The following is a 27,283-nucleotide window of genomic DNA, read 5'->3' as shown; positions in this document are numbered from 1 at the left end:
AAGACCAGAGAAATTAAGAAGCAGCCTAGGTTTACACAGCACCTCAGTAGCAGGGCCGAGATTGGAGCAGTGTGCTGCGCGGAGGTTCCGGCTCCCTCTGGCGGCCCTCCAGGGCACAGGCGCTCCTTCCGCCAGCCACGCTTGGGCCTCAAGTCTTCCCGTAGTACACGGCTCCGCCCCTTCGATTTCTACAAGATTCGGTGTCTTGGCCTGCCTCTCTCAGCCAATCATCGCGGGCTTAGAATAACAAGGGGCGGGGATTTCGCCAGATCGGCAGCACCATCAGCCTCTGGCATGAGGATGGGCTGGGATAGACGGCGCTGACATCCAATAGGAATAAAGCAGGGATCCGACGCGAGCCAATGGGGTTGGGAGGCGGGTTCGGTTGTGTTAGAAGGGGCCCCGGGGATTGTCGCCGCCGCTATCCCGGCGTCGGACGTGTGGGGTACCTGCCGGAGTCCTTGGTTGCGGTGTTAGCTGCTGCCATGAGCTATACAGGTGGGCCCGGCAGGGTAGGGGTCGGGCGTCGGGTGGGGAGGGACAGGGACGTGCCAGAGCCGCACCGGGCTCTCCCACACCTCCCCCGGGGCCTGGACGCTGCCCTCTCTGCGGTCACAAAATGGCGCCGCGGGCCCATCGCCTCAGGTTCGCCCCCCTCGCGCCTTGGCGTCTCGGTTCTTTGTGCTTGCGGCTGAGCGTCCTGGCTCTCGGCAGCCCGAGGTCTTGGCTTCTGTCACCGGTGTCCGAGGGCCCTGGCCTGGGCGCCTGCGTTCTCTGAGCCCATCACCTCTGCCCTTGGCCCGGTCTCCTCAGACCCAGATTCAGGCCACCCTTTTTCGGGTCCTTAGCCCTTGAGATCGGTCGCCGGGCCTGGCTGCCGTCGCCATTGCCGCACCCTGCCCCCCGCGCAGTTTCCCTGCAAAACGCCGCAGCCACCCACCCCTCCCAGCCCCTTGGCGTGCTCCGGGCTAGGAAAGGCTCCTGGCCCCAGGCGATCAGTACATTTTTGCAGGGTTCGGGCCGAGCGGGGAGCCTCGGGGCCAAAGGGCTGAGCCTGAGCCTTGCGAGGAGTGACCGTCTTCTGTGTTAATTCATTCACCATCTGTCAGATTCATCGTGTCAGGTGCTGAACAGGCGCTGGAATATTGGCAGGAAATCCTCAAGCAGCTAACGGGCAGATCTTAGCAGGAAAACAAATGAATATAGGATGTATTTCCCGGCGGTCAGTACTCCGCGGCGGCTGCTCTGTTGCGGGGGGTCAGGGGGAGGGGGTTGGGCTCGCTGTGAAGAGGCGACATTTGGGCAGAGACCTGAATGGAGTGAGGGAGTTCAGGGTGTCTGGTCAGGGGTACCGTTGGCATAAAGGCCCAGGAGCAGAAACGGCCTGGCTTGTTAGATGAGCAGCTAGGGAGGCCGGTGGGATTTGAGCAGAGGGGAGGGTGGCTGATGAGATCGAGAGAGGGGGCCCTGGGAGATGCTTGGGCGATTGTAAATTATCCCTGGAGGACTTTGAAAGGCCGCCTGGGTTTGCCTTTGGCAGTAACAGATGAGGCCTCTCAGCTCGGAGCCATAGACGAGGCCTCCCCGTTTAATGGGGGTATCAGGCTCGAGAAAGTGTGGTTGCCAGGTAACCTACATTCTGCTTAGAATGTTCGGGGGCTGACGATGGAACCGGAGCCTCTGGGGCCGTTCTGTAGGCTGTTTTATGTTGGTTTCCGCAAGGAAGTGGTGCCAGGCCTCCCTCTTCCGGCCCCCAGGCCAGGAGCTTGGTGAGAACCCTAGCTTTTCAAGTAACCATCCCTTTGCCCGGTGGTGGTTCTCAACCAGGGGCGATTCTGCCTTCCCACCCCGCCCCCGGTCCATTTGGCGGTGTTTGGAGGTGTTCTGGGTTGTCACATCCGGGGGTGGGGTTGCTTCCCTCATCTGGGGGATGGAGGCCAGGAATGCTGCTAACCATCCTGTGACGTGCCAGATGGACCGCACCACAGTGGATTATCAGTAGTGCCAAGGTTGGACAGCCCTGCCCTAGCCTTTCCGTGGCTTTCCTGGTTCAGGAGGAAAGTCAAGTCGGGTCGGGGCTGACAACTCTGGAATTGAGATGTAATCGTTTTCTCCAAGTCTTACCAGGAGGTGGAAGACAGTTCTTTGGTTTTTAGGGGCAAGACTGCTGAGGAAGCCAGAAGATGGATGGTCGGGTGCTGTGGAGTAGCTTAATGAGGGAGCATTTTACATTTATAGACAAGGAGACTGAGTTAGGTCGCTAATGGCCAGGTCTCAAGTTCAACTCCAAATCTGGTAGGCTTTAATTCCTGGCTCACTGAGGGAGTCAGGCTAATGGGGTGATGATTACTTTTTCCTTGGTCTTGATCAACTGAAAACCACAGCAGCTTTATAATGTGAGTCTTTCCCTTTAAAGAAGTAGACCACTAAAGTCAAAAGCTTTTTGTCACATTTCAGACAACTCTTTGCCTTTAAGGAGGAGTTCTGGAGGACTTGACGCAAATGTTACCATGATTATTACGCATAGAAAATGATTACAGTAGCTTTTTTTTTTTTTTTTTTGATGATTTGTCCAGCTTTTGAACCTAGTCTCTCCTTTTTTTTTTTTTTTCAACTTTTTTATGTTTGTTTTTATTTTTGAGAGACCGTGCGCAAGCGGGGGAGGGGCAGTGAGAGAGGGAGACACCGAGTCTGTAGCAGGTTCCAGGCTCTGTAATGTCAGCACAGAGCCCGTCGTGGGGCTTGAACTCACTAGCCGTGAGATCATGACTTGAGCTGAAATCGGACGCTTAACCGACTGAGCCACCCAGGCGCCCCTGAATTCAGTCTCTTTGTGTGTACTTGGGAAAGGAGGCCCTGTCTGTGGCACTGAGGGGAAGGATGAGAGCAGTGGAAAAACAGAGAAAAATGCAGAATCAGGCCTTCAGAGAAAGGTCTGAAACACTACCAATCCTTTTATAAGAACATTTATCTCACACAGTGTTTGGTGTTGTTAGGAATGCACAAGTGGTTTAGCTCAATGGTTCTGGCTTGGGATCTCTCTTGAGGTTACGTTTTAGATGTCGTTGGGACTGTAGTCATCTGAAAGCTTGCCCGGGGCCAAAGGATCCACCTCTGAGGTGACTCAGACTCCCACAGCTGGCAGGTTGATGCTAGCTGTTGGTTCCCCACCAAGTGGGCCTGTCCACAAGCCTGCCTGCGTCTCCTCACAACGTGGTGGGCTGTTGTTCCCAGAGTGAATGATCTAAGAGAGCAAGGCAGAGCCTGGGAAGTCATACTCCGTGGTTTCTGCGGTCTTTCTGGTTACGCGGGCTACCTCTATTAGTCTGGGAAGGGACGGCATAATGTCAGGAGGCAAGAATCCGAAGAGGCCATCTTGGAGGCTGGTTACCATCAGGCTGGAGGCAACCTAACTTCATTCCAGTTGTCTTCTGGTTCTTAGAATTTTTTACATGTTTCTTTATTTTGAGAGGGGGAGAGAGAGAGCTCCAGAGCGGGCGCGCATGAGCAGGGGAGTGGCAGAGAAAGAGAGGTGAGAGAGAATCCTAGGCAGGCTCCGCACTGTCAGCACAGGGCCTGGAGTGGGGCTCAAACTCACTCACTAACCAGGAGATCATGACCTTAGCAGAAATCAAGAGTCTGACACTTAACCCAGGGAGCCACCTAGGTGCCCTGACCTCTAGTGTTACCACTTTTTGTCATTTCTTCAAGGAATCTCCTTCCAAAAAAAGAATAAAACTTGGGGAATAAAAAAAGAAGCTTGGGGAGCCTGGGTGACTCAGCGCAGAGCCTGCGTGGGATTCTCTCTCCCTCTCTCTCTGCCCTTCCCCCGCTTACATTCTCTCTCCCCCTCTCAAAATAAATATAAACTTACAAAAAAAAAAAAAAAAACAAACAAACAAACCTGAGAAGCTTTATGTATTTTTGAGTAAAAAAGATGTCAGTCTGACCAAGAAGGAGGGGTTATGATACATAATTATAAATCCATGCCTGAGCCTTAGGTTTGTAGGGTCAAACCCTTGCTTATTTTATTTTCTCATCTAGAGCTGATCAGGCTGGTAAACCGAACCAAGGAGAGAAGGTTGGAACCGGACAAAAATTTATTCATACTTGGAGCTTAATTTGCTCTAGAGACAGTATCGTGGAACAAAACGTTAACATGGGGAGGACCAAACTAGAGCAGAGGTTGCCATTGACCTCTGAAGGTTTGGTGGATTGTCTTTCCTTTTTCCCAGGGAAGAACTAGGGCGCCTCTCCTTTGAATAGACATAGATCTTTTGCTCTGCAGCTTTCGTACTGCGTTCCAGTTAGTAATCCTGTCAGGGTGTGGTAGGTTCCAGCTGCGGCTGCACTGTGTACAAACCACAGTAGCTGAAGTCTGGAGCCATTTTGCGGGGGGCCATATTGCTGAACAAACAGGTTTCAGAAAGCTAGTTGAGCAAACAACGGAGAAGGTAAACGTAGGCTACTTGTGTGTACACTGTGGGGCTTCCCCACGGGTGAACCGTACAAAGCACGCTTCCAGTGTTTCTTGTGGACAGTGCTTATGTTGTAGGCATGTTGGGATGGCCCCTGGAGGGAATCCATTCTAATGTCCCCGCTTTCATTAGGAAAGGTGAAGAGGTTGGGGTGGATACTTGGGACTCTCTCCTTCACCACTGCCCAGTCTCAATTCCCTCCTCTGGGAAGTAAGGCTAACGTGTGGGTTCACCGATCTTTGTTTGAAACCCTTGGAGCTGGGTATATTTTAGAGTTCTAGCTTGAGAGAAGGACATTCCACAGCACTTGGGGTCTGGGGTAGCACCCTGTAACTAAATGCATTATTTCTATACCAAATTGGGTAAAGAAAAATCGTAATTATCCTCACAGGTCAGTTTTGCCCCACAATGAGTGTTGGCACCACATTTGAGGAGAACACTTGGTTTTCAGACCTTTTTGGACTTGGAATTGCAGGGTAAGGGATGTTGGCCCTGTCCCCTTTGTTGGCTGTGGTGAGGATGAAATAAAATAAAAAGGCTCTTAGCGCCCTGCGGGGGAGACACTTGTTCAGTGTTGGCTGATGTTGGCAGCCATCTTCGTTGCTTTGGTCTTAAAAGATGAGCTAGAGAGACTGTCAACATGTGAATGCCCACCCCGAGGGGAGGCACTTGGTGTATGCTTTTGCTGTAAAAAAGCTGTCAAAGTCATTGGCTTTAATTTGTCAGGAGTTGGCTCTGCTGAGAAAACGCAAATATTGCCTCTTATGGTATCCTTCATAGTTTCAGTGCTAAGGGTAAATTACTTAAAAATAATATTTCATTATCATTTTTTAAATGTTTATTTATTTTGAGGCAGAGAGAGAAGAGAGAGAATCCCAAGCAGGCTCTGCACTGATAGTGCAGAGCCTGATGAGGGGCTTAAAACTCACAAACCCTGAGATCATGACCTGAGCCAAAACCAAGAGTTGACGCTTAACCAACTGACCCAGTAGGCGCCCCTAAAAATAATTTTTTTTTTTTTAAATTTTTTTTTCAATGTTTATTTATTTTTGGGACAGAGAGAGACAGAGCATGAACGGGGTAGGGGCAGAGAGAGAGGGAGACACAGAATCGGAAACAGGCTCCAGGCTCTGAGCCATCAGCCCAGAGCCTGACGCGGGGCTCGAACTCCCGGACCGCGAGATCGTGACCTGGCTGAAGTCGGACGCTTAACCGACTGCGCCACCCAGGCGCCCCTAAAAATAATATTTTTAAATGTAATTTTAACAATACTATCAGGGTTCATCATTTAAGAGTAGTTTCTGGTAGAGGTTTAAGTTTTGTTTAGTTGGTACTAATTCATTTGAAGCTAAGAAATCGTTTGAGAGTTGAGAAAACAGGAAGTAATACACATGCCATGTATAATATTTACCCAATATAAACGTGCTCACGCCAAGTAATTGCATTGAAGAGGTAATGTACATGTTTTTTTAATGAGAAAAAATACAAAGCAGTTTTGGTGTCAGATTTGGGGGAAGGGAAGGGGTGTTATTTGCCTTAGTATTGTTCAGAACCAAGTCCCATCCTTGTTTGAATTGGCTCATGTTTCAGTCATTTGATGTAAGTATTTTTCTCATTTAACTGAATGGTTTGGGTACTGATTTATCAAAACGAAGTTTTGGTTTACAATGTTTAAACTTTTGTTTGTCCAGTTCTTCTGGTGTAGCGAGTTAAATATAGCCCATCTTTTCATTGGCTAATATGTTCTGGAGGTATAATTAAAGTGTTCAGAAGCTAGAATTTTTGGAGGCTTTCCATTGAGGAGAGGGCCTGCCAGCCAGTCTACACCAAAGGGTAATCTTAGGTCATCTCCACATGGCTTGTTTGGGGAAATTAACCACACTGTGCATATATTTAGGCTTTGTCCAAGGATCTGAAACCACTTTGCAGTCGACATACTCAGACACGAGCGCTCAGCCTACCTGTGACTATGGTAAGTGTGGGCCCCTGGGGACCAGAGGGTGAGTGCTCTGGTGTCTTCTCAGTTGCCTTTGACTTTGCCCTGCCTTGCTTTTCCAAATGCAAACTTGTATAAAATGGTGTGGTGGGCTGTTAGAATAGCCGGTGCTTCCCTTGGAGACAATTATGGGAAAGATGGCTGCTGACTGAGCAGGCTAGAGTTCTTGGAGCTGTAAATGATTGGTTCCTTTGACCCCGTAACATTTTCTTAGAAGCACATACGGTCTGTGACAAAGTGTGGCTTCAGAAAATTCCCTTGAGGTTCTGGAAAGGAGAGTGGCCAAAGTCCAAAGGATGGTCTGAGCTAGAAACCAAACCATCAGTTTAGCTTCAATGTAGCGTGTGGGACCTCTGTACGAGAGAAGCTGCCTGTCTGAATCTAGCAGGGTTTTTAGAGACAGTCAGACCGTCCCAAGCCAGCGGGTTCCTCACATAGGGTTGAGGGACAGTGTCCGATTGATTTCTCAGTTGTGATCAGACACGCTAATTCTCTAATTCAGAAATAGCCACTCAACAGAATCCACAGATGTTCTCTGGGTATGCTCTGGCAACCCTAACTGCCAATAAAACCAGTCTTTCTGTGGTCTGTGACTGTTGGTGTCTGTGAGAAGGAGCCCTCTTTGGAATTAATAAGGATAATGCCTTGATTGCTGAGATGGGTAATTTGTTTTACTACTAGGGTCTGGGGAAAGACCAAGCCTACACCCTGACATTACCTCAAGAGTCACTGAATCAGTGGACATAAGTAAGCTCCCTGAAGTATTAGCATCTGGTCCTGGGGGAGAGGGAGACTTAGAGAATGTTTTGAAATTGAGTATGGAGGTATCTGGTATTTCATAAATGAGAAGCGACTTAGTTTGTATGGCTTCCCTATCCTGCCTTGTCTGCCTCACCCCTTTTAATCAAACAACAGTCCAGATTGCACATCTTTTTTGAATTATTTTCCTTCTGGTTTATAAATTCTGGGCACAAGCATTTTAACAGATGTGCCATTTGCAAATCTTTTCTCCCAGCCTGAGGATCATCTCTCCTCTTGTCAAGTGAATTTCGAAGAACAAAAGTTCTTCATTTTGATGAAGTCTAATTTATCACGCCTGTGTGTTCTCTCTCTCTCTCTCTCTCTCTAAATAAGTAAACTTAAAAAAATAAAAATAAAAAAGATGGGCGCCTGGGTGGCTCAGTCATTTGAGCATCTGACTCTTGGTTTCCACTCAGGTCATGATCTCATAGTTCGTGGGTTTGAGCCCCATGTCAGGCTCTGCGCTGACAGTGTGGAGCTTGCTTGGGACTGTCTCCCTCTCTCTCTGCCCCTCCCCTACTCTCTCTCTCTCAAAAATAAATAAACATTAAACAAAATAAATTTTAAAAAGATTTTGTTTTTTAAGTGATCTCTACACCCAGCGTGGGACTTGAACTCACAACCCAGGATTCAAGAGTTGCATGCTCTACAGACTGAGCCAGCCTGATTTCTTTCATTAGAGTTTTGTAGTTCTCAAAACACAGATCCTGCACGTAGTTTGTTGTATCTACACCCAAATATTTCCTACTGTCAGTGCCAAGGTAAATGGTACGTTTTAAAGCTTCAGTTTTTAATCGGTCATTGATAATTTGAAGAAATTGGGTTGATTTTTATTTATTGACCTTGTAATAAACCTTGCTAAGCTCACTTATTCTTATAACCTGTATGGATTTTTTTTTGAGGTTTGTTTATGTAGGCAGTCGTGTGAAAGAATAAAGGCCATTTTATATTTCCTTCTGGCTTAAATTACAAGAGCAATAGAGCAACTTTAACATTTTGAAAAACAGTCACTCGAGGCCCCACCATTTTATTTTATTCTATTATTTTTATCATTTATTTATTTATTTTTGAGAAAGAGAGGGTTGAGGAGGGGCAGAGAGAGGAGACAGAATCAATCCCAAACAGGCTTTGCATAGTCAGCACAGAGCTTGATGCGGAGCTCGAGCTCCCCACCGTGAACTCATGACCTCAGCTGAAACCAAGAGTTAGTTACTCAACTGACAGAGCCACCCAGGTGCCCCACCATTTTAATACTTTTGTCAGCATTCCTAATTTAGGTAGTTGAATAATTTATGGGTGGATAGAACTGTCTTGTCTTCCTTTATTTGCTTACTGTTAGAAGCATTTCCTCGTACTATATAAGGCTTAACAGATTCTTTTTTTTTTTTTAATGTTTATTCATTTTTGAGAGAGAGAGAGACAGAGCGGGGGGGGGGGGGGGGGGTGGCGGAGGGGAGGGGCAGAGAGAGAGGGAGACACAGAATCCGAAACTGGCTCCAGGCTCTGAGCTGTCAGCACCGAGCCTGATGCGGGGCTTGAACCCACGAGTGGTGAGATCATGACCTGAGTTGAAGTTGGACGCTTAACCGACTGAGCCACCCAGGCACCCCAGTGGATTCTTTTTTGATGCCTGTATGAGCTTTGTCACCGAGAAGGTAGGCTGTAATCTGGATAACTATTTCCTTGAAGTTGAACATTTCCATTGTTTTATGTTTTTGTTCTATAAGTTTTGCTTATGGTGACCATCTACTTTTCTGTTTCTCTTATTAAAAAAATTACGTCCCTAAAATTCCCTACGTCAGCACTGGTCTCATCCCCTCTGGGGGTGAAGTGAGCTGTGATGTTCTTCTGGAAGGGACAGGTCTTGGGGACTCCCCAGGCCTCATAGTGTAGACAATGGTTTCCCTTTAAAGGCACCTTGTGGGGAATCCCTTCAGGGAGTCTGAGTTGCCCTGGACATAGCAAGTAGTACCTGGAGAGTGCTTGCTGAGTCCTGTCATCGGGCCATCACCTACTTGTCCACCCACCTGTCCTTGTGTTTACAGAGTTAGTGCCGATTCCTGCTTCCTTTCCTTGTGCTTCCCTGCTCTGTGCTGGCAGATTTTCGGTGGCTAAAGCTCTGGGGGACCATATACAGGCCTCACAAGCAGAACCCCAGTGGGTCTGCCTGTGCTTCCCAGTCCTTTCTCCTTTTGAATAACTGGTGTCCACTGTTCTGGTGCAAACATCCACACGACTGGGCTCTTGTTAGCTGCTTCAGCGAAGTGTGTATTATTCCTTGTGTGCTTCTGCCAGCCTCTTTTCTTGCCTGTCAGAACTCTCCTTTGCCACTCGTCTCTCGCCTGATTTCCTGCTCTGGGCTGTCCCTTTGCTGCTTTCTAGTTAGAAGTGGCTCCTTTAGTGAGCAGTGCTCTCGGCCTGAGCCGTGCCCAGCACTGCCAGCCTGTGCTTTTGCGTTCTCCGATTCATAGTTGAAAAACTGAATGAAGGAGAAGCCTCTGCTTTGGTTTTCCCAACTGAAAGGATTTTTGCTTTGTGAGCTCTGGCACTCGAGGTGCATTAGATTTAATGGTCACCTAGGGTTCTTTGCTGGTTTCTGACACCTCCCCATTCTGTTTATGTGCTGGATTGAGGAGGAACCTGAGTGTAGGACCTTGGGTCTACGCCTGGCCTGCGCTTTTCCACCTTTTCAAGTTAATACACTTTTGCTCTCTTGTGGCTGGACTCTTGCCATTCATCATGCTGCCATCTCACTGAGCTTTGGTCCCTGCCTTGGGATGAACATGTCTTGTCTATCTGCAGGGTAGAGACAATAGGGAGTAGGAGGCAAGTCTGGAGTCTCCCCAGAGACATGGGGAAAGTGGTCACTGTTCTGGTAGACTCCTCTGGGGAGAGGAACCGTGTTTGCTTGACTTGGAATTCCCACTTGGCTTTGCACTTTGTCAGTTCTCACTGGCTTTATGTTCCTGAAGGAATTGATTTTTCTCATGTGCTGTGATAAAATCCAGAGCATGTTTGGTTTATAATCCAGATTGTCCTCTCAATAGCTTTTGCAAGGTAGGAGTTGTGCCTTGTCCTTACCTCTGCTAACATGTTTTAGCATAGCACACACATGCAATTCAAGGATATGGTGGCCCTCCTTGTTAAGGCATATGCTTGGAAGAGTAGGATGGTCAGTTTCTCTGTTCCAGATGGCTTTTTGGGTGATTTGAGTGATGTGATTTTCTGAGTGGATGTGGGCTCTGTGCCGAACTTCTTGTACAGCACTGTCGGTGAGGCACCGGCATCCAGTCTCCTCTTCTGATTGGTGCTTAGCAGGAAGTTGGGGTAATCTAATTCTGGCTCCTCGGGGAGGAGTGTAAAGAGCCAGTTCCTTAGCTGACAGTGTTGGCAAGGAGGAGGCCCTTAAGAGCTGGCCAGAGCCACAGAAGTTTGGGCACCAGGGTTAGGGAGTGACCTGGGTCGTTTATGTAGTGCTCTGAAGCTCAGGGCTTCCCGGGGGAGATTCAGTCTTCTGTAATCAGTCAGATACTGGGAATCATCGTCTTTGTGTCTGAAGTAAGTTCTTGTTGTATTGTCATCAATTGTAGATGTAATTACGCTTTTACTGTTTGTAGGATATGGAACTTGGAACTCTGGGACAAACAGAGGCAAGTATTCCCATGATGGCTCTCCTGTCCCTTGGGATTAAACTGGTTGTGTTTCTACCACTGCCCACCTTGCCCAAAGTGTATCGGGAGGTATCTTCGGGGGGCCCGGGGACTCTGGGGCCAGCTGCTCTTTCACAGGAGGTCCTGTGGCTAGGGCCCACCCAGCCTGAGGTGGCTAGGGTCCCCATTTTGTCTCTGTGACAGATGTCCTTGTCTCTGTGTTTGTCTTGCCGTCTCTGTGTGCGTCTCCTCTCCCTATCCCTGCCATCTCTGTCTGTCTCTGTCTTCCTCATTGCAGGCTACGAGAACTATGGCTATGGCTATGGCTATGGCCAGGATAACACCACCAACTATGGGTATGGTATGGCCACTTCAAACTCTTGGGAAATGCCTAGCTCTGACACAAATACAAACCCTAGTGCCGCGGGTAGCGCCAGTGCCGATTCCGTTTTGTCCAGAATTAACCAGCGCTTAGATATGGTGCCACACTTGGAGACAGACATGATACAAGGAGGCATGTACGGCTCAGGTGGAGAAAGGTGAGTGGGTGTCTGCCCAGGGGTGAGACTCTGCAGGGGCGCCTGCTGCCTACTGGCGTCTCCCTCTTTGAACCGCCTCCTATGTCTGCTTCCTTTCTTCTTGCTTTGCAGCTGGGGCTCCCAAAGACTGCTTGGGGTCCAGTGCGCTTCCCTTCTCTGGCCTGGGCCCCCTCCCTGCCCCTTGCAATTGCCTGGTGGCCAGCCTCTCCCCCAGCTTGTAGGGTGAGGAACAAGCCCTAACAGGGCCGGTTTCACTATCCTCCAAATGGCTCTTTTCAGGACCAGAGTGTTAAGTGAGCCCTCTTTCTGGAGACGGCCATTTGGAGGAGTTCTCCTGAGGCTTTGTATCCTCAGATAGGGCTGGTGGGGGGGATGAGTCCTTGGGGCAGACCACAGCGAGCTGGGCCATCCCCACATAAGAGACAGAGCAGATGTGGACACTTCCTGTCTGCTCTTCTGAGCCTGACCCATGTGTACCTCTTGGGCCTCGAAAGCACCTTTGTGAGGCACTGTTGTTGTCCTCATGCTCAAAGCACGAGAGGTCACATCCCTTGCCCAAAGGGACCTAGGAGCAGGTGGTGGAGCTGGGCCTGCCACCTAGACCTGCCTGATTCCACAGCATCAGGTGGTGGGCGTCTGTTACTGTCTAAACTGGTGCCGGTGTAGAAGTCCTAGTGCCCTAGTGAGAGGCTTCAGTGAGGAGGGCATGTGATGGTGTGGGGCAGCCTCGTGGCTCCAGCTGACAGATGGGAGGAGAACGGAGAGTAAGGAGGGGTCCAGCCGGGCACTGGTGGGTTTAGGTGAGGCCCCGGGGCCACTGGGGAGCAGAGGCTGCCAGAGGGACTTTCGTGCTCTGGCTCTGTCGCAAGCAAAAAGGGTGGGGGGAGCCCCAGACATGCCCCCTGTCCTCCTGCTTGGCAGCCGCTGTGCTTGCAGCGGAGGGGCTTGGCTGTTTGCTCGGAGGCCAGGTGGACCCCTTCTCTGCAGGTGCCAGCTACTTGTGCCCCTTCTTTCTGCAGTCTGGGGCTGGGGGGCAGGACAGGGGAGGGAGTGACCAGGTGGTGCCGGCTGCTTCTCCTGCAGCTGCTGCTGCTGCTTGGGTGCCCAGCTTTGCATGGAGGGGCCCCTAGGCCTGCTTGACGTGTGGGGCCAGGGCTGGGGGGTATGTGGGCTGTTCCCACTGTTAGAATAGCTTTGTGTGGCGCTCTCTTTCTCCCAGGAGGGAGGTTTGGCCTGCCTTCCCAGTTGCTATGGAGGGTTCCATCCCACAAGGTTGATGTGATAGGGCTCTTTATCTAGGCCCTGGGCAAACTCACAGCATCTTTCCTGGGAAACCCTCTCCACTTTGTCTCCCCTCTCCTTTTGGGTGGTGAGGAACTTTGGAGTGCTGGAAGTTCCCTCAGCCAAGGGGGATGAGACCAGCACAGGGTTTCTCATGGACATTATCAGCCCTTTTGGACAAGCATTCGTTTGCTGGACTGCCCACATACCACAGGGTGCTGGGCTGCCTGGCTCTGTACCCTGAGGTACAGCCTTGGGCATTGTGGTTACCACATACATATGTACCTGCTTCGTAAGGGCTGTGGGGTATCTCTGCCCCTATTTGAGATCCTCTCCACCCTATTGTCCTTTTTCTTAGGGTCCCCAGGCTGGTGCACGGGCTCCCGAGAAACCTTTTTATTGGCATTTTTAAACACTGTGCCTCTCTGACAGGGTGGGGTGGGTTAGAGTGGGATTTCCCATCTCCAGGACAGGGAGCTACTGGGAAAGGCAGGAACAGTAGGCTACACCCAAGGGTAATGAGACCTGAGGGCCTCCCTGATGCTTTCCACCTGCTTCTGCAGATATGATTCCTATGAGGCCTGTGACTCGAGGGCCATTCTGAGTGAGCGCGACCTATACCGGTCAGGCTACGACTATGGCGAACTTGACCCTGAGATGGAAATGGCCTACGAGGGCCAGTACGATGCCTACCGTGACCAGTTCCGCATGCGTGGCGGCGACACCTTTGGCCCACGGGCTCAGGGCTGGGCCCGGGACTCCAGGAGTGGCCGGCCGATGGCCTCGGGCTATGGGCGCATGTGGGAAGACCCTATGGGGGCCCGGGGCCAGTGCATGCCTGGTGCCTCCCGGCTGCCCTCCCTCTTCTCCCAGAACATCATCCCCGAGTACAGCATGTTCCAGGGCATGCGTGGCGGGGGCGCCTTCCCAGGTGGCTCCCGCTTTGGCTTCGGGTTTGGCAATGGCATGAAGCAGATGAGGCGGACCTGGAAGACCTGGACCACAGCCGACTTCCGGGTGAGTGGAGGAGGCCGTCCCTCTGGGCCCCTTACTGGGTGGAGCGAGGGTCCTAGAGCCACCCGCCCTGACGCAGCTCCCTCTCTCTGATCCAGACCAAGAAGAAGAAGAGAAAGCAGTGCGGCAGTCCTGATGAGCCAGACAGCAAAGCCACCCGGACGGACTGCTCGGATAATAGTGATTCAGATAATGGTGAGCTGGAGCACTGGGCTGCTGCCCCTGTCCCCTGCCCCATGGAGCTCCTGGACTGAACTCATGTTGTTTTGCCTTTCAGATGAGGGCACTGAGGGGGAGGCCGCAGAGGGCACTGAAGGCGCTGAGGCTGTGGAGAAGGGCTCCAGAGCAGTAAGTGGCCGGGCCCTGTGTGCTGTTAGCAGGTGGGGCCTATGAAGAGCGGGCTGGCTGAGCCCCTGTGCTGCAGAGCAGGGCCCTCCACAGAGGCCACGGGCCATCCTGGTCATGCACGTGTGACCAACACGAGAGAGGTGGAGATCTGATAGAGCATGGGCTGCGAGCAGGCCACACAGCCAGAGCCCAGGTTTCTTTATCAGGAGACGGTGGAATGAGCCCCCCCTGTGCAAGGGCTGCTGGGAGGATGTGAGGCTCCGTGCTTGGTACATAGCAGGGCCTTGTCGTTTAGAGCCTTTGTAAATGACTGTACACGCTTTAACGTGGGGCATTTGAAATGGTGTTCTAGGAAGGAGAAGATGAAGAGGGAAAAGAAGAAGGCAAAGAAGAAAGCAAAGAGGATGCAGAAAAGGGTGAGTCTTCTGAGCGGCCCGGGTGCTGGGGCGGCGCTTCCAGGCACTCACAGTTGGAGGGATCCAGCTGAGGGCAGGGCTGTGACAGATGTGCGGCCAGCTGGGGCCCTCCCTCGTGGGGCTGGCATGCGCTGGCGGGGGGCTCCTCTTCCTCTGTTCCCTTCTCACTCTGCCGCCCCCCCCCCCCCCATTCTTCCCAGACAGAGGCTGTGGGTGGCAGTGGTCCCTGTCTGCCTAGCGCATTGGCTTTACCTTTCGGTGGGGGCAGCAAGCAAGAGAGTTGGGGGGAACCCCAGGCATATGCCCTACCCTCCAGTAGCGCACAGCTCCGAGTCCTCAGTGGCTGGTGTCTGAGCTGGGACCCTCGTGGAGTTTTTACGGCTCTGGTTTGCGTGTCCTCTCCCTTAGCGCCTCTCCAGCCCCTGTTGGGAGTCCGTGTCCCCCTACCTGAGTGATGAGCGCCAGCAGGTACCTAACAGTAAATCCAGCCTCAGCCCACTGTTGCCGCGGTGCGCCGTGGGGGGTGGGCCGAGCCCTGTGAGCTTTGGGGTCTTTACCTCTGGGGGCTGCACTTAGGCCTCAGCCATGGCCTCCCTGCATCCCACCACCTGGCCCCTCTGAACTTGTGCCAGCGTCCCCACCAAGATGGCTTCTGTTTGCCTTCCAGCCTCCCTGGGGCCCACTCTGTGGAATGTGGGTGTTCTGGAGAGCGGTGGGGTCAGCCTGTGTCCTCCCCTCTTCAGGACCTAGGCCAGAATGGTTCCCTGCCCAGCCCAGGGAACCCAGCCCTGCTCGTGGCCGGAGTCCTTGTTCGGACAGCTGCTTTCAGGATGGACTATCTGGAGTAGAAGGCGGGTGATCCAGCCAGAGGCCCCAGGGCCTGCCCTGACCTGGTGGAGCCAGGCTAGTGACTGTGCCCTCTGTTTCCACAGGGGCCCTCAGCACCCAGGACGATAGTGGCCAGATCAAGCGCAAGTTGCAGGCAGGCAAGAAGAGCCAGGATAAGCAGAAAAAGCGGCAGCGAGACCGCATGGTGGAAAGGTAACCAGCTGCCCTCCATTCCTTTGCCTCTGCCTCGCTCGGGGGCTGCCGCCTGAAGAGCAGGGCCGTAGCTCTGCCGCCTCGCCGCCCTCTGGCCTCCCTTGGGAGCTGCCACCTGCTCGGCCGTGCATGGACCCTGCTTCCCGCCAGGCCCAGCTCCCAAGGCCTGACTCCATCCCTGCCCCACTGCGGCCGCCTGGCGACCGCTAGCGTCTTTGACCTGAGACCCGACACTGCTCGGCACCGTTGCCCAGAAGCTCCAGCGCTAGGTCACTCGGCGCACGAGCCCCGAGGTGCACTGGGGGCCCGCTGCCCCTGCGGGAGGGGGCCAGCTCATCAGAGACTCGAGGTCCAAGGCGCCTGTGCCACCCCAGCTAGCTGCCAAGAGGCCGTCGCCGCGCCCAGGAGAGATGGCAGCACCTGTGGGCTGTGGCAGCCTTGGGCCTGCCCTCTGCCCTGCCCGCCGGCCCTGTCAGGCCGGGCCTGTCTGCGGCTGAGCCCTTCACGCCCCTTGGTCGGGTCTGTCTGCCCTCAGGGCTCCCGCACTGGCGCTTGCCTCCTCCTCCTCCGCCTCAGACTCTTGCTCTTGCTGGACCTTCCTCAGCCTCGCCGGCGCCCGGCCCCTGGGCTCTCCAGACAAAGCTGACCCCGTGGCCCAGATAAGGACGTCCGGCAGAGGTAGGGACCCGCCCCGAGGCCTCGGTGGCGGCTGGCCTCCTCCGCCCCTTGCCACGGCGGCCTGCTCCAGCTCAGGCCCCAGACCCCGGGCTTCTGCTGTGGACACCAGGCCCAGACAGAGCACCTCGCTCAGGTGACTCCAGGCTGCCCTCTGGCAGGCCAGGCGGGCGCCCTCCTTCCAGCTCAGACTGGTCTCTTCTTGGAAGAGGAAGATGAGGCAGCAGGAGCCCAGGCCTGCTTGCCTCCCATCCCTCCCGACACCACCCCCAAGCATTCTGAGCAGAGGATGGGCTGGGCCTTTCAGTCCCCCAGACCCAGAAGGAAGATGCAGCACCTTTTCGGGCCCTGCCTCGGGACTGCGTACTCCACTCTGCACCTCAGGGCCACCTGGCTCACGCCAGGGCATCCTTCCTTCCGGTCCCCAGCTGGGCCAAGTGCACAAGCTCCTGCCCAGCCTTGGTAGAGAGGCCCACCGGCAACCTTCCAGCGACTCCTTGCCTGTTGCAGCAGCTGCTGCCTCAGGGTTCAGCCTCCTGTCTGGGAAGGAAGAGCTCCTCCCCTGTCCCCCACGTTGCAGTAACTGCAGCCTGCAGACTTTCTGTCCCTTTCTACTCCCAACCCCACTGGTCCCAGCCTGTCCCCCTGCTGGGACCGAACGACAGAGGCCCGTGAGCAAGGCCTGTTTCAGGGCTCGCAGCTGGGTTGGGTGAGGCAGCAGCGCTGTACCGTGGGACCCTCGAGGCCTCAGCCCTTCGTTTCTTTCCTGTGGCAGGATCCAATTTGTGTGTTCTCTCTGCAAATACCGGACCTTCTACGAGGAGGAGATGGCCAGCCATCTCGATAGCAAGTTCCACAAGGAGCACTTTAAATACGTAGGCACCAAGCTCCCCAAGCAGACGGCCGATTTCCTGCAGGTGAGCCTTAGAGCGGCACAGCTGCTCTTAGCTTCTCGGACTCCTTAGAACATAGAGCAGCCACACAATCCTTGGAATCTCCTCGGTGTCTTTGGCAGGAGTATGTTGCCAACAAGACCAAGAAGACAGAGGAACTCCGGAAAACCGTGGAGGATCTTGATGGTCTGATTCAGCAGATCTACAGAGACCAAGATCTTACCCAAGGTAAGGAGGTTCCATCACACTCCAACTAGGCAGGGATTCAGCCTGCCCTCCTCTGGTTCTGAGTGGGGTCACGACACCCCTCTGTTCCCCCAGGGAGGGTCAGCGAGAACAGCCTCAGGCCCACGTGGAAGTGGCAGGGCGAGGTGAGGAGCTGGTCTGGTGTTTTTCCCAAACTGCTGGGTCTGTCTTAGGCACCTGGAACCAGTGGTGACTCTCCTTCTCCACCCTACAGAAATTGCCATGGAGCATTTTGTGAAGAAGGTAGAGGCAGCTCACTGTGCAGCCTGTGACCTCTTCATCCCCATGCAGTTTGGGATCATCCAGAAGCACCTCAAGACCATGGATCACAACCGGAACCGCAGGGTGAGTGGCCACGGGTGTTCACCTGCCATCCTGTGGGTTGACTTGGTGAGGCATCTGGGAAGGTCCTGGGGTTATAACCTCTGCCTGCCCATGAGGAACTGTAGGAAGTGTGGCAGGGCAGGCAGATAGAGACACTTCCGGCCCAGTGCAGTCAGTACAGCTACAGGGAGAGGGGAGGGAAATGGGGACCCTGTGTGGGAGAAGGTGTCATCAGAGCTGGACTGTAACGCTATGGGATATGGGGGCCTCTGTGTGCATAGGGGCCACCAGCCGGAGTAGGTTCAGAAACCAAACAAAAAGTGTGCAGTGCAAGTGCTGCTGGAGGAGGGGTCGGAGCTTCAGAGGTTCACGAGGGTTGGGATGACGGTCTGGGTTCACTCCTGTAGGCAGCAGAGTTTTTAGGTCAGGCACTGTGACGGGGTTAGAGTTGGTGCTGCACCTGGTGTGGAGGGAGACGGTGCGGAGCGGGGAGTGGAGGAACTGCTGTAGTACCGAGATAGAGGGGGGCCTCCGCTTTTCGAGTGAGGAGAAAGGAAATGACCGGGAGTCTGGGATGTCTCAGGTTTCTGGCTTGGGTAACTGGGTGGCCAGAGCTGCTGCTAAGGTGGGGGGGTAGGTATATGGTACAGGGAAAGGAGCGAGTCTGGCAAGAAGGTGAACAAATTCAGTCTCGTTTTCCAGTGTATCCCCAGTGCCTAGCATAGAAGTTAGGGTGGGTGTTTTGTGATTGAGGTGGTGGTGGCTGTTAGAGGTCCGGTCTGGATGGAGGGAGAGAGCTGAGAAGTTTAGGACCAGGTCTGGGCCAGAGTGAGGCTTGACTGCCATCACCTGGAGGAAGGTGAAGGGGATTTATGGGCAGATGATGACAACCAGGGGAAGTGTAGGAAATAGCATTTCTCAACTTTTTTCCACGGCCATCAGATTCATCTCTGGTCTTTCTTGGTGCACTAATTCTCAACAGTGGGATGCGGTTAGGTGGTTGAGGGGATCTTGTAGGGGTCTTGCCATGACTGGGGTTTTGAACTGGGAGCTGATAAGGGGTAGGCAGAGAGCAGATGACAGAGGATGGATCGTGCATGATATTAAAATGTGGAAAATCTAGGTGACATGAGGATAGCTAGTAAAACATAAACTCCAAATTGATCCTAAAAGAAGTTTACAGAAGAGAAGAGGGGCACCTGGGTGGCTCATTTGATCAGGCATTCTACTCTGGATTTCGACTCAGGTTGTGATCTTGTGGTTCGTGAGACTGAGCCCCATGTCGGGCTCTGCACTGACAGCTTGGAGCCTACCTGGGATTCTCTCTCTCTCTCTCTTTCTCTTTTCTTCCCTGCTCCCTCTCTCTCTCAAGTAAATAAACTTAAAAAAAGAAAAAACCATAACTACTAATAGAGGGATTTGGAAGGGTGAGGAAAGACAGAAGATACTTAGAAAGCACCAGAAATCATTGATATGTGGAGATTTGAGTATAATTTCAATGTTGTATTTTTAGAGATTCCAACTATGGAAATGAATGGAAACCTTCTAATTATTATTTTTGGTAACAGCTTTATTGAGATACAAATCGTATATCATACAATTTACCCATATAAGCTGTACCATGCAGTAGTTTTTAATATATTACAGTTGTGTAGCCATCACTATAATCAATTATAGAACATTTTCATCACCTCAGAAAGAAACCCTTTAGCTGTCATTCCTCTCCCCCCACTCCCCACCCCTCCTGTCCCATGTTTCATGCTTCCTTAGTCTTAGGCAACCACTAATATACTCTTTGTCTCTGTATATTGTCTCTGGGTATTTCATGTAAATGGGATCACAAAATACATGGTCTTCGGTGATCAGCTTCTTCCACTTAGCATAACGTTTTCAGGGTTCATCCAGGTAGCATGTGTCAGATTTTCATTCCTTTGTATGGCCTAATAATACTCTCTTGCATGCATAGACCACATTTTGGTCTGTCCATTCATTAATTTGGGCATTTGGATTGTTTTCACTTTTTGGCTATTATAAATTATTCTGTTATAAATATTTGAACATTTGTGTACAGGCTTTTGTGTGGGTATATGTTTTTATTTCTCTTGTGTATGTGTCTGGGAGTGGAATGTCTGGGTCAAAAGTAACTGTTTAACTTCTTGAGGAATAGCCAGATGTTTTCCAGAGTGGCTGCACCATTTATATTCCCTATCAGCAACTGTGTGAGAGTTCCAATTTTTTCATACTCTCCAGCACTGGTTATTATCTTTCTGATTCTAGCCATCCTAGTGGGTTTGAAATGGTATCCACCGTTTATTTTTTATTTGGATTTCTCCTAATGATGATGATGTTGAGCATCTTTTTTTTTTCCCTTAAGTTTATTTATTTATTTTGGAAGAGAGCGCGCATGCACGCGTGCGCAGAAAGAGGGAGCAAGAGAATCCCAAGCAGTCTCCGCGCTGTCAGCGCAGAGCCTGATGTGGGGTTTGATCTCACAAATCTTGTGATTATGCAAAATCCAGAGTCAGATGCTTAACCAACTGAGCCACCCAGGAACCCTCCCCTCTGGTTTGATGATCTTTTGAATGGTTCGTTTAATCCATTCACATTTAATATTATTGTTGAGATTATTAGATTTACATTTCTTGTTCTGTACTCCCTGTATTGTTTTTTTGTTGTTTGTTTTGGTTTGGTTTTGGTTTTAATTTTTAATTTCCTTAATGATATTTTTTGTGCTATATTTTTAGGCATTATTTTTTGAGTGGTTTCTCTAGGCCTTATCTTACACATATTAATTTCTCAAAATCTCTGTCAGGTACAATAGCCTAATTTCAGTGGGATTAAGTTACTCACATACAGCTCTCTCTACATGGGAGATTTTTGTGTTATTACCATTATACATAGTATTTTATCTAAATGTGTTGTAGTTCCAATAACATAAAGCCAATGATACAATAACAGTGTAATTACTGCTTTACATAATATTATGTCTTTTAAAAAGGAAGCTGACAGGAAGAGAGGCACCTGGGTGGCTCAGTTGGGTAAGCGTCCAGTTCTTGATCTCAGCTCATCAGGTCTTGATCTCAAGGTTGTGAATTCGAATCCCCACATTGGGTTCCATGCTGGGCATGAAGCTGACTTGTATTGTATTGTATTGTATTGTAATTTTATTTTATTTTATTTAAAATGTTTACTTATTTTTGAGGGAGAAAGAGTGCATGCATGAGTGGAGGAGGAGCACAGAAGATCCCATGCGGGCTCTGTGCTGACAGCAGAGAGCCCTATACACAGCTCGAACTCACGAACCTTGAGATCATAACCTGAGCTTAAGTCGACACTCAACTGACTGAGCCACCCAGACACCCCAAGCCTACTTAAAAATAAATAAATACATAAAATAAGGAAGCTGACAGGACAGCAATTATATATTTGTAGCTTTTGTTACATTAGCCTTCTTATTTTTTATTTTTGGTTCTCTTCATTTGTGTTCTTCCTGTGGATTCAAGTTCCCACTTCCCTGTTAGTTCAGTACAACTTTAGTCCCCCCACCTTCTTTTTGCTGTTATTGGCAAACATATTTCTCTATGTTACAGGCCAAACAGTACTCTGTGTGTGTGTGTGTGTGTGTGCGCGCGCGCGCAACTTCTTTTCAGTCAGTTGAGAAGACAGGCAAAGAATTATACATTCATAGTGTCTTTTATAACTACCTTTGTTATTTTTTCACATGGATCTGAATAACTGTCTGGGGCCGCTTGCTTTCAGCCTGAAGAGCTTTGGTGCTTCTTACAAGGTCTGGTGGCAGCGGACTCTCTCAGGTACTTGTTTTGGGGAATGTCTCTATTTCACCTTAACCTCTGAAAGGTAGCTCTGTTGGGCGCTGGAATCTTGGTTGACACTTTTTGAGCATTTTCAGTGTCATTTCACTGCCCCCTGGCCTTGTTTCTCGTGACAAACCAACTTTTAACCTATTGAGGTTCCCTTTTAAGTGATGATTCATTTTTCTTTTTCTGCTTCAGGCGTTTTCCTTGTCTTTGACTCAGCAATTTTATTACGAGGAGTCTTTTATGGATCTCTTTGTATTTATCCTACTTGGAGTTTGTCGAATCTCTACATTCAAATTTTTCATCAGATTTGGCAAGTTTGCCTACATTTTTCTTCATGTATTTTTTTCTGCCTCTTTTTCCTCTTCTTTTGGTGTTTCCATTATGCATATGTTGGGTCACCTAATGGTGTCCCAAGGTTGTCTGAAACTGTTTTTCTTCATTCTTCTCTGTTTTTCAGATCATATCTACCAATCTATAGATTCTCTAAGTCTTCTGCCAGTTCAAATCTACTGTTGAGCCCATCTAGTGAATTTTTCATTTCAGTTACTGCGCTTTCCAGCTCCAAGATTTGTTTTTTTGTTTTTTTTTTATAATTTGTCTCTTTACTGATATTCTCTATATGATGAGACCGTGTGATTATGCTTTTCTCTTCTTCCTACCCCCACCACAGTCTTGCTACTATATTTGCTTATCTGTTTGTTTACTCAAATTATTTTTTAAGTCTCTGCCAGAGTGAAACCTTTGCTAGGGTGCCTTGAATGAGGAAGCCGTGAGCACGGGCCTAGCCACCCTGGGATAACAATGGTTTTGACAGGGTTTTTTTTTTTTTTTTTCTTGCCTAGACTACCCTTAGCTGTTACAAACTATACAAATTGTTGACTGATGGCTGTGTTGTTTTCAGCAATGCCTTGAGGCATTAAATTGCTCTCCAATCTGATCCAATTAAATAAATCCACACTCTTCTATAGGAATCATCTTTGAGGTCATGGTTTGAGAGTTCTGAGCCCTGGAGGCTCTTCTTAACTGTCCTACTGGTTCTGGTAACCAGGAAAGCTGATGGTTTAGTTTATATTGTTATCAAATCTACTAGTGTCCCTGTTTTTCTGCATAGCCTCCTGTCTTGAACTTCTTCACAGTCTTGTGAATAAAGTAAGTTCCTTTGGGAAGAGATTGGGGAGCTCCTTGTTTTAAGGCCTACCCCTGGGTAAAACCTGCACCTAGACTCTGGAGCTGGGTGTGGGGATTATGCAGTGTTGCTTTCTCAGTGCCTGCTGCTTTAGGAGAGACTGGGGAGAGAAGGTGACAGCTGTAGCCTCTGGTCTTGGTTTGGTTTGCCTCTCCAAGGCACAGGACCTCTGCTTGATAAACAAGCCAGAGCTAGGGCAGTGTGAAACCTACTATTCTCAGCATACTGTGCCCTAGGTCAAGCCTCCATTCCATGAATGGGGGGCTGGAGAGAAGAAGGGCGCCACCATCTCTCAGATGAACTTGTCTAGAACTTAGCTTCCACAGCAGGTAGCTCAGAATGAGAATTGATGACTTTCTGTGCCTCCTGAGAAGATGCGGCCTTCCAACTGTGATGAGCTGGGTAGAGTCCGAGGCCTGTGTTGTTGGGCTGCAGCATCTGGAGTGGGTTTTCCCATCACTCTGAACTGGGAAAGGCAAGAAAGCAACAGGTCATGTTTAAACCACCACAACTCACAATCTTTACTGAGTTTTAGTAGCTTTTCCTTAGTGTTTCTTCATTCACTGTATGTCCTTAGGACCATATCCCTTGACTTGAAAGGGTTGTGGTGTTTTATAGTCTTCATCAGTTTCACCAGGGAGCAGGTCCACATAGCTTGTCAGGTTTCCATGCTGAAAGTCCATCCCCCATTGCATTTTTAGGAAGACTTTTTAACCTTAATTCCAAAACTCTGATAAGGATAATGCCAAAATGAAACTGTAGATCAGTTTAGTATTAAAGAATGAAAGTGCTAAGTAGGGGTACCTGGCTGGCTTGGTCAAATAGAGTATGCAACTCTTGATCTTGGGGTTGTGAGTTCAAGTCCCACGTTGGGTGCAGAGAGTACTTAAAGATAAAATAGTAAAAATAAATAAGAATAAAAGTGCTAAGTATAAATTACTAATTACCAATCCAGTGTATTCAATTCAATTCAAGCATGTAATACACTATATAAGTATAATTCGTTTCTGGAATATAAGGATGGCTTGATAAGAAATTAGCAACTATCAGGGGCGCCTGGGTGGCTCAGTTGGTTGGGTGTCCGACTTCAGCTCGGGTCATGATCTCGCACTCTGTGAGTTCAAGCTCCATGTCGTGCTCTGTGCTGACAGCTCAGAGCCTGGAGCCTGTTTGAATTCTGTGTCCCCCCTCTCTCTCTGCCCCTTCTCCACTCATGCTCTGTCTTACTCTGTCTCTCAAAAATAAATGTTAAAAAAAAACGACACACATTAAAAAAAAAGAAATTAGCAACTATCAGTGAGTGTGAAATACTAGAAATGAAAACTTTATATGCAAATAATCTGACTATATTCTTAGCAAGGCTGAATGATTACAGCAAAATGGCCTTAGAATTAATAGAATTTGACAAAGAAGGGGAATTTAAGATAACATACAGAAAGTAATAGCTTTTCTCCATTGTAGTAATACCCAGTTAGAAATGTAAATGGGAAAAAAATCTACTCATAGCAATGATAAAATCCACAAAATAACTAGGAATATAGATTTAAGAAGAAAGGTATGGGATCTTAAACTCGAGGATATGAAATAAGACTTCAGTGAATAGAGGAATATACAGTGTTCTTCTTTGGAGATTTAATAGCAGAACAAAACAAAACTACATCTCCCCACATATTAATGTGGACAGTTAATGGGATTCCATTCATACTCTGGGGAGGGAGACGGAATGAAATTGTTTGAAAGTTTTATGTTGTAGAATTAAGTCTAACAGTCAAGAAAATTATACAAAGGGCAGTAGTTGAGTTCAGGGACTTGTTTTTTCAGGTAATAACCTTTTACGAAGCCACTGCAATTAAAAACAAAAAGTGATATTGGCATAGTAATAAAATGGTGGAACCAGATTAGAGAGTCTAATGAAAGATCCCAGTATGTTTTGGAACTTAGTAACTGTTAAAGTCAGTACAGGTTCCTTATCTGAAATCCTGGGGCCAGATGTTTTCAAATCAGGTTTTTTTTTTTTTGGTTTCAGAACATCTACACGGTAATGATCGCTAACATCCCTAGCAGGATCTGGGAAGTGACTTGTAGTTGAACCATAAGTAATTCTTCAAGTGACTTATATAAGTGGGATAAATAAAGACGGTGTAAAAATATAATGGAGTTTTAGGGGAAAACTTTTCCTTCTGGGTTTCAGATTTCTGGAGAAGGGATTATAGACCTATATGTCCATTCAACGGAGAGACAATGGTTTATCTCATAAATTTCTGGAGAAGAAAATTGGACCCCTAACCTCATACCATATATTCAATTCCAGAAATAATACACGTGAAAAATAAAAGATAAGAGCAAAATTTAGAAGATCGTTTGTTTACCTTAAGGTAACAGAAAGCCTTCCTGAGAGCAAGCCAGGAAACCCAGAGGTTGTGGAGAAGATGACCTCATAGAAACGCTGGGCAGGTGGCCCAGCATGCGTATCAGATCACTCAGATTTTGCTGTTGGGCAGGGCAATGCCCTGAGAGGCAGCACACATTCTTTTCTCTTTCATTGGACCACAAAAGTATCCAACAGTGATAACATCTGATGCTGCTGAGGAGGCCACAGGATAAGTACATTGTTTTAATATAGGTGGAGGAAGCTCCACCTACTACAACTTACAGCTTTTTTTGCAGAGTACTGGGGCACCGTCACTTTGGGGAACCTGTTTGGTAAAATTAAAAGCACCAACATGGAAGTATTTAAGGTTATTTTGGTGGTGTTTGGTTATTGTAGCAAAAATCTGGAAACAATGTAAATGGGCTTCAGCTGGGAATTGTGTGTACCTCTCTGGTGCCTCCAGGGAGGAGGATAATGTGTTGGAGGATAATGTGATTTGGGGAGGAAGTGGGCTGACCTAGTATCCTAATTGTGCATCTTTCATTTGTTTCATTTTGAGCAACAGACCTTGAGGTCTGTTGGTATTTTTCCCAAGCAGTAGAGAAAATGAGTAAAGAAGTGAAGGTTGGGAAAGGGAGTAGAAACAGCAAGGGAGATGATGATGTATAGAGTTGGCTGGGGGGCCGCAGTAGGGTTTTGGAGGTGGGCCCCTCCTTCCCATGCCAACAAAAATAGATTTTATCCTTGTCTTTCGGCTTACAGCTTTCTGCATAATCTTTATAATGATGAAAGTGAGAGTTGCCTGTACTCCGCCCATCACACACCTTTCTTATCACACAGGGGGAGAGATGAGTCCTATTTGTGGACTGCACGGTGATCTTTTTGAATGTATGATTTATTTAACAAAAGAACATTTAGGTGCCTTCCAGTTTTTCACTACTGCAGCCACGTGCATGAATGTTTCCAAGTCCTAGTATAGATTCCTGTAATGAATTACTGAGACATTTTTATTTTTAATACATTTTATTTAAACTGCTTTCCAGAAAGGAAGTAAACAGTTGGCCCTCTCACCATCAGGGGTAGAACTGTCTCTCTTCACTGAACCTTGGCATTTGGGGTATAATTCGTCATCTTGGGGATTCTGTGGGTTAAAAGGAGGTATATCCCTTAAATGTGCTGTTTGACATTTGTGTTCCTACTTTTATATTCTCCCTGTTGATCCTAACGAGTCCCTTGCATATGGGCGGTTGGCTTCTTGTTGAGGGTTGCACCTTCAGCATTTAGTAGGTTTCTTAATTTGTTCACTGTTTGTAGTTTTTATGTAAGCACATTGGATTTCTGCTGTACAGCTGTAAAGACTTGTTTTTAATACAGTAAGTATGGTGTAGAAGAAATGGAGCATCTGAACAAAGATTAGGTCTGGGCTCCGTGCTTGTACCCAAGGTACACTTGTCCACCTATGCCACGTGGTTAGAATCCTCAGCTGTGCTAAGCTAAGGGTAGAAGGGTTTGGAAGGGCTCCGCAGATCTGGAGAGGTGGGGGAGGGGGGGCTTTCTGGCGCCGAGAGCAGCCTCTCCAGCCCTGCCTGCCTTGCTTGCAGCTCATGATGGAGCAGTCCAAGAAGTCCTCGCTCATGGTGGCCCGCAGCATCCTCAACAACAAAATCATCAGCAAGAAGCTGGAGCGCTACCTGAAGGTGAGGCGCGCCGCCCCGGGATTCCCCCCTCCCCCGGTCCCCGCGGGTCCTCCCTTCAGTATCTGTGTCCCTTCCCCACAGGGTGAGAACCCGTTCACGGATAGCCCCGAAGAAGAGAAGGAACAGGAGGAGGCCGAGGGCGGTGCCCTGGACGAGGGGACGCTAGTAGAAGCGGCAGGGGGCGCGGAGGGTGCCGAGGGCGCGCCGGCGCAACCCCCAGTGCCCCCGGAGCCCGCCCCTGGGGCCACGTCCCCACCACCGCCGCCGCCCCCCGAGGAGGAGGAGGAGGAGGAGGAGGCCTTGCCCCTGCTGGGCGGCGCGCTTCAGCGCCAGATCCGCGGTATCCCGGGCCTCGACGTGGAGGCCGACGACGACGAGGAGGGTGGTGGGGGCGCACCGTGACCTGGGCCCGCGGCGGGCGGGACCCGCGTGGCCAAGGCTGGAAGCCGAGCCCAATAAAGTTCTTTCTACCCCACTTTTCTTGTTCGTTTGTTGGTGTGCGGCAC

At 49.6% G+C, this 27,283-nt stretch overlaps 1 protein-coding gene across 3 annotated transcripts; it reads left to right on the top strand.

Annotated features, from left to right (window-relative positions):
• The first annotated feature begins 368 nt into the window (after positions 1-368).
• AKAP8L (A-kinase anchoring protein 8 like) lies at positions 369-27,252 on the top strand. 3 transcript variants are annotated; one of them, XR_006715770.1, is made up of 15 exons: positions 369-498; positions 6,376-6,450; positions 10,893-10,925; positions 11,224-11,464; positions 13,309-13,762; positions 13,858-13,954; positions 14,037-14,107; positions 14,460-14,523; positions 15,456-15,564; positions 17,015-17,156; positions 17,255-17,360; positions 17,593-17,723; positions 21,462-21,514; positions 26,682-26,777; positions 26,859-26,897. XR_006715770.1 is itself a non-coding variant. In XM_045492338.1 (15 exons), exons 1-15 carry the CDS (start codon positions 486-488, stop codon positions 27,177-27,179), a joined length of 1,851 nt encoding a protein of 616 aa, XP_045348294.1. In that variant the 5' UTR covers positions 369-485; the 3' UTR covers positions 27,180-27,252. The 3 variants fall into 3 exon arrangements, 2 of the variants coding, with proteins under 2 accessions (XP_045348294.1, XP_045348293.1); XM_045492338.1 differs by lacking the exon at positions 21,462-21,514 and having other exon boundaries at positions 11,224-11,281; positions 11,384-11,464; positions 26,859-27,252; XM_045492337.1 differs by lacking the exon at positions 21,462-21,514 and having other exon boundaries at positions 26,859-27,252.
• Positions 27,253-27,283: the final 31 nt, after the last annotated feature.

This window comes from Leopardus geoffroyi, chromosome A2 (genome assembly GCF_018350155.1).
Source record: "Leopardus geoffroyi isolate Oge1 chromosome A2, O.geoffroyi_Oge1_pat1.0, whole genome shotgun sequence".
NCBI classification, from domain to species: domain Eukaryota; kingdom Metazoa; phylum Chordata; class Mammalia; order Carnivora; family Felidae; genus Leopardus; species Leopardus geoffroyi.
This window is presented reverse-complemented; position numbering and strand designations above follow the sequence as displayed.

Excerpts from the sequence above, each read along its gene's own strand:
- AKAP8L (XM_045492337.1), top strand. Across the intron at positions 11,465-13,308 it reads TACGGCTCAGGTGGAGAAAG|ATATGATTCCTATGAGGCCT; the intron begins GTGAGTGGGTGT and ends CTGCTTCTGCAG. Across the intron at positions 26,778-26,858 it reads AGCTGGAGCGCTACCTGAAG|GGTGAGAACCCGTTCACGGA; the intron begins GTGAGGCGCGCC and ends CCTTCCCCACAG.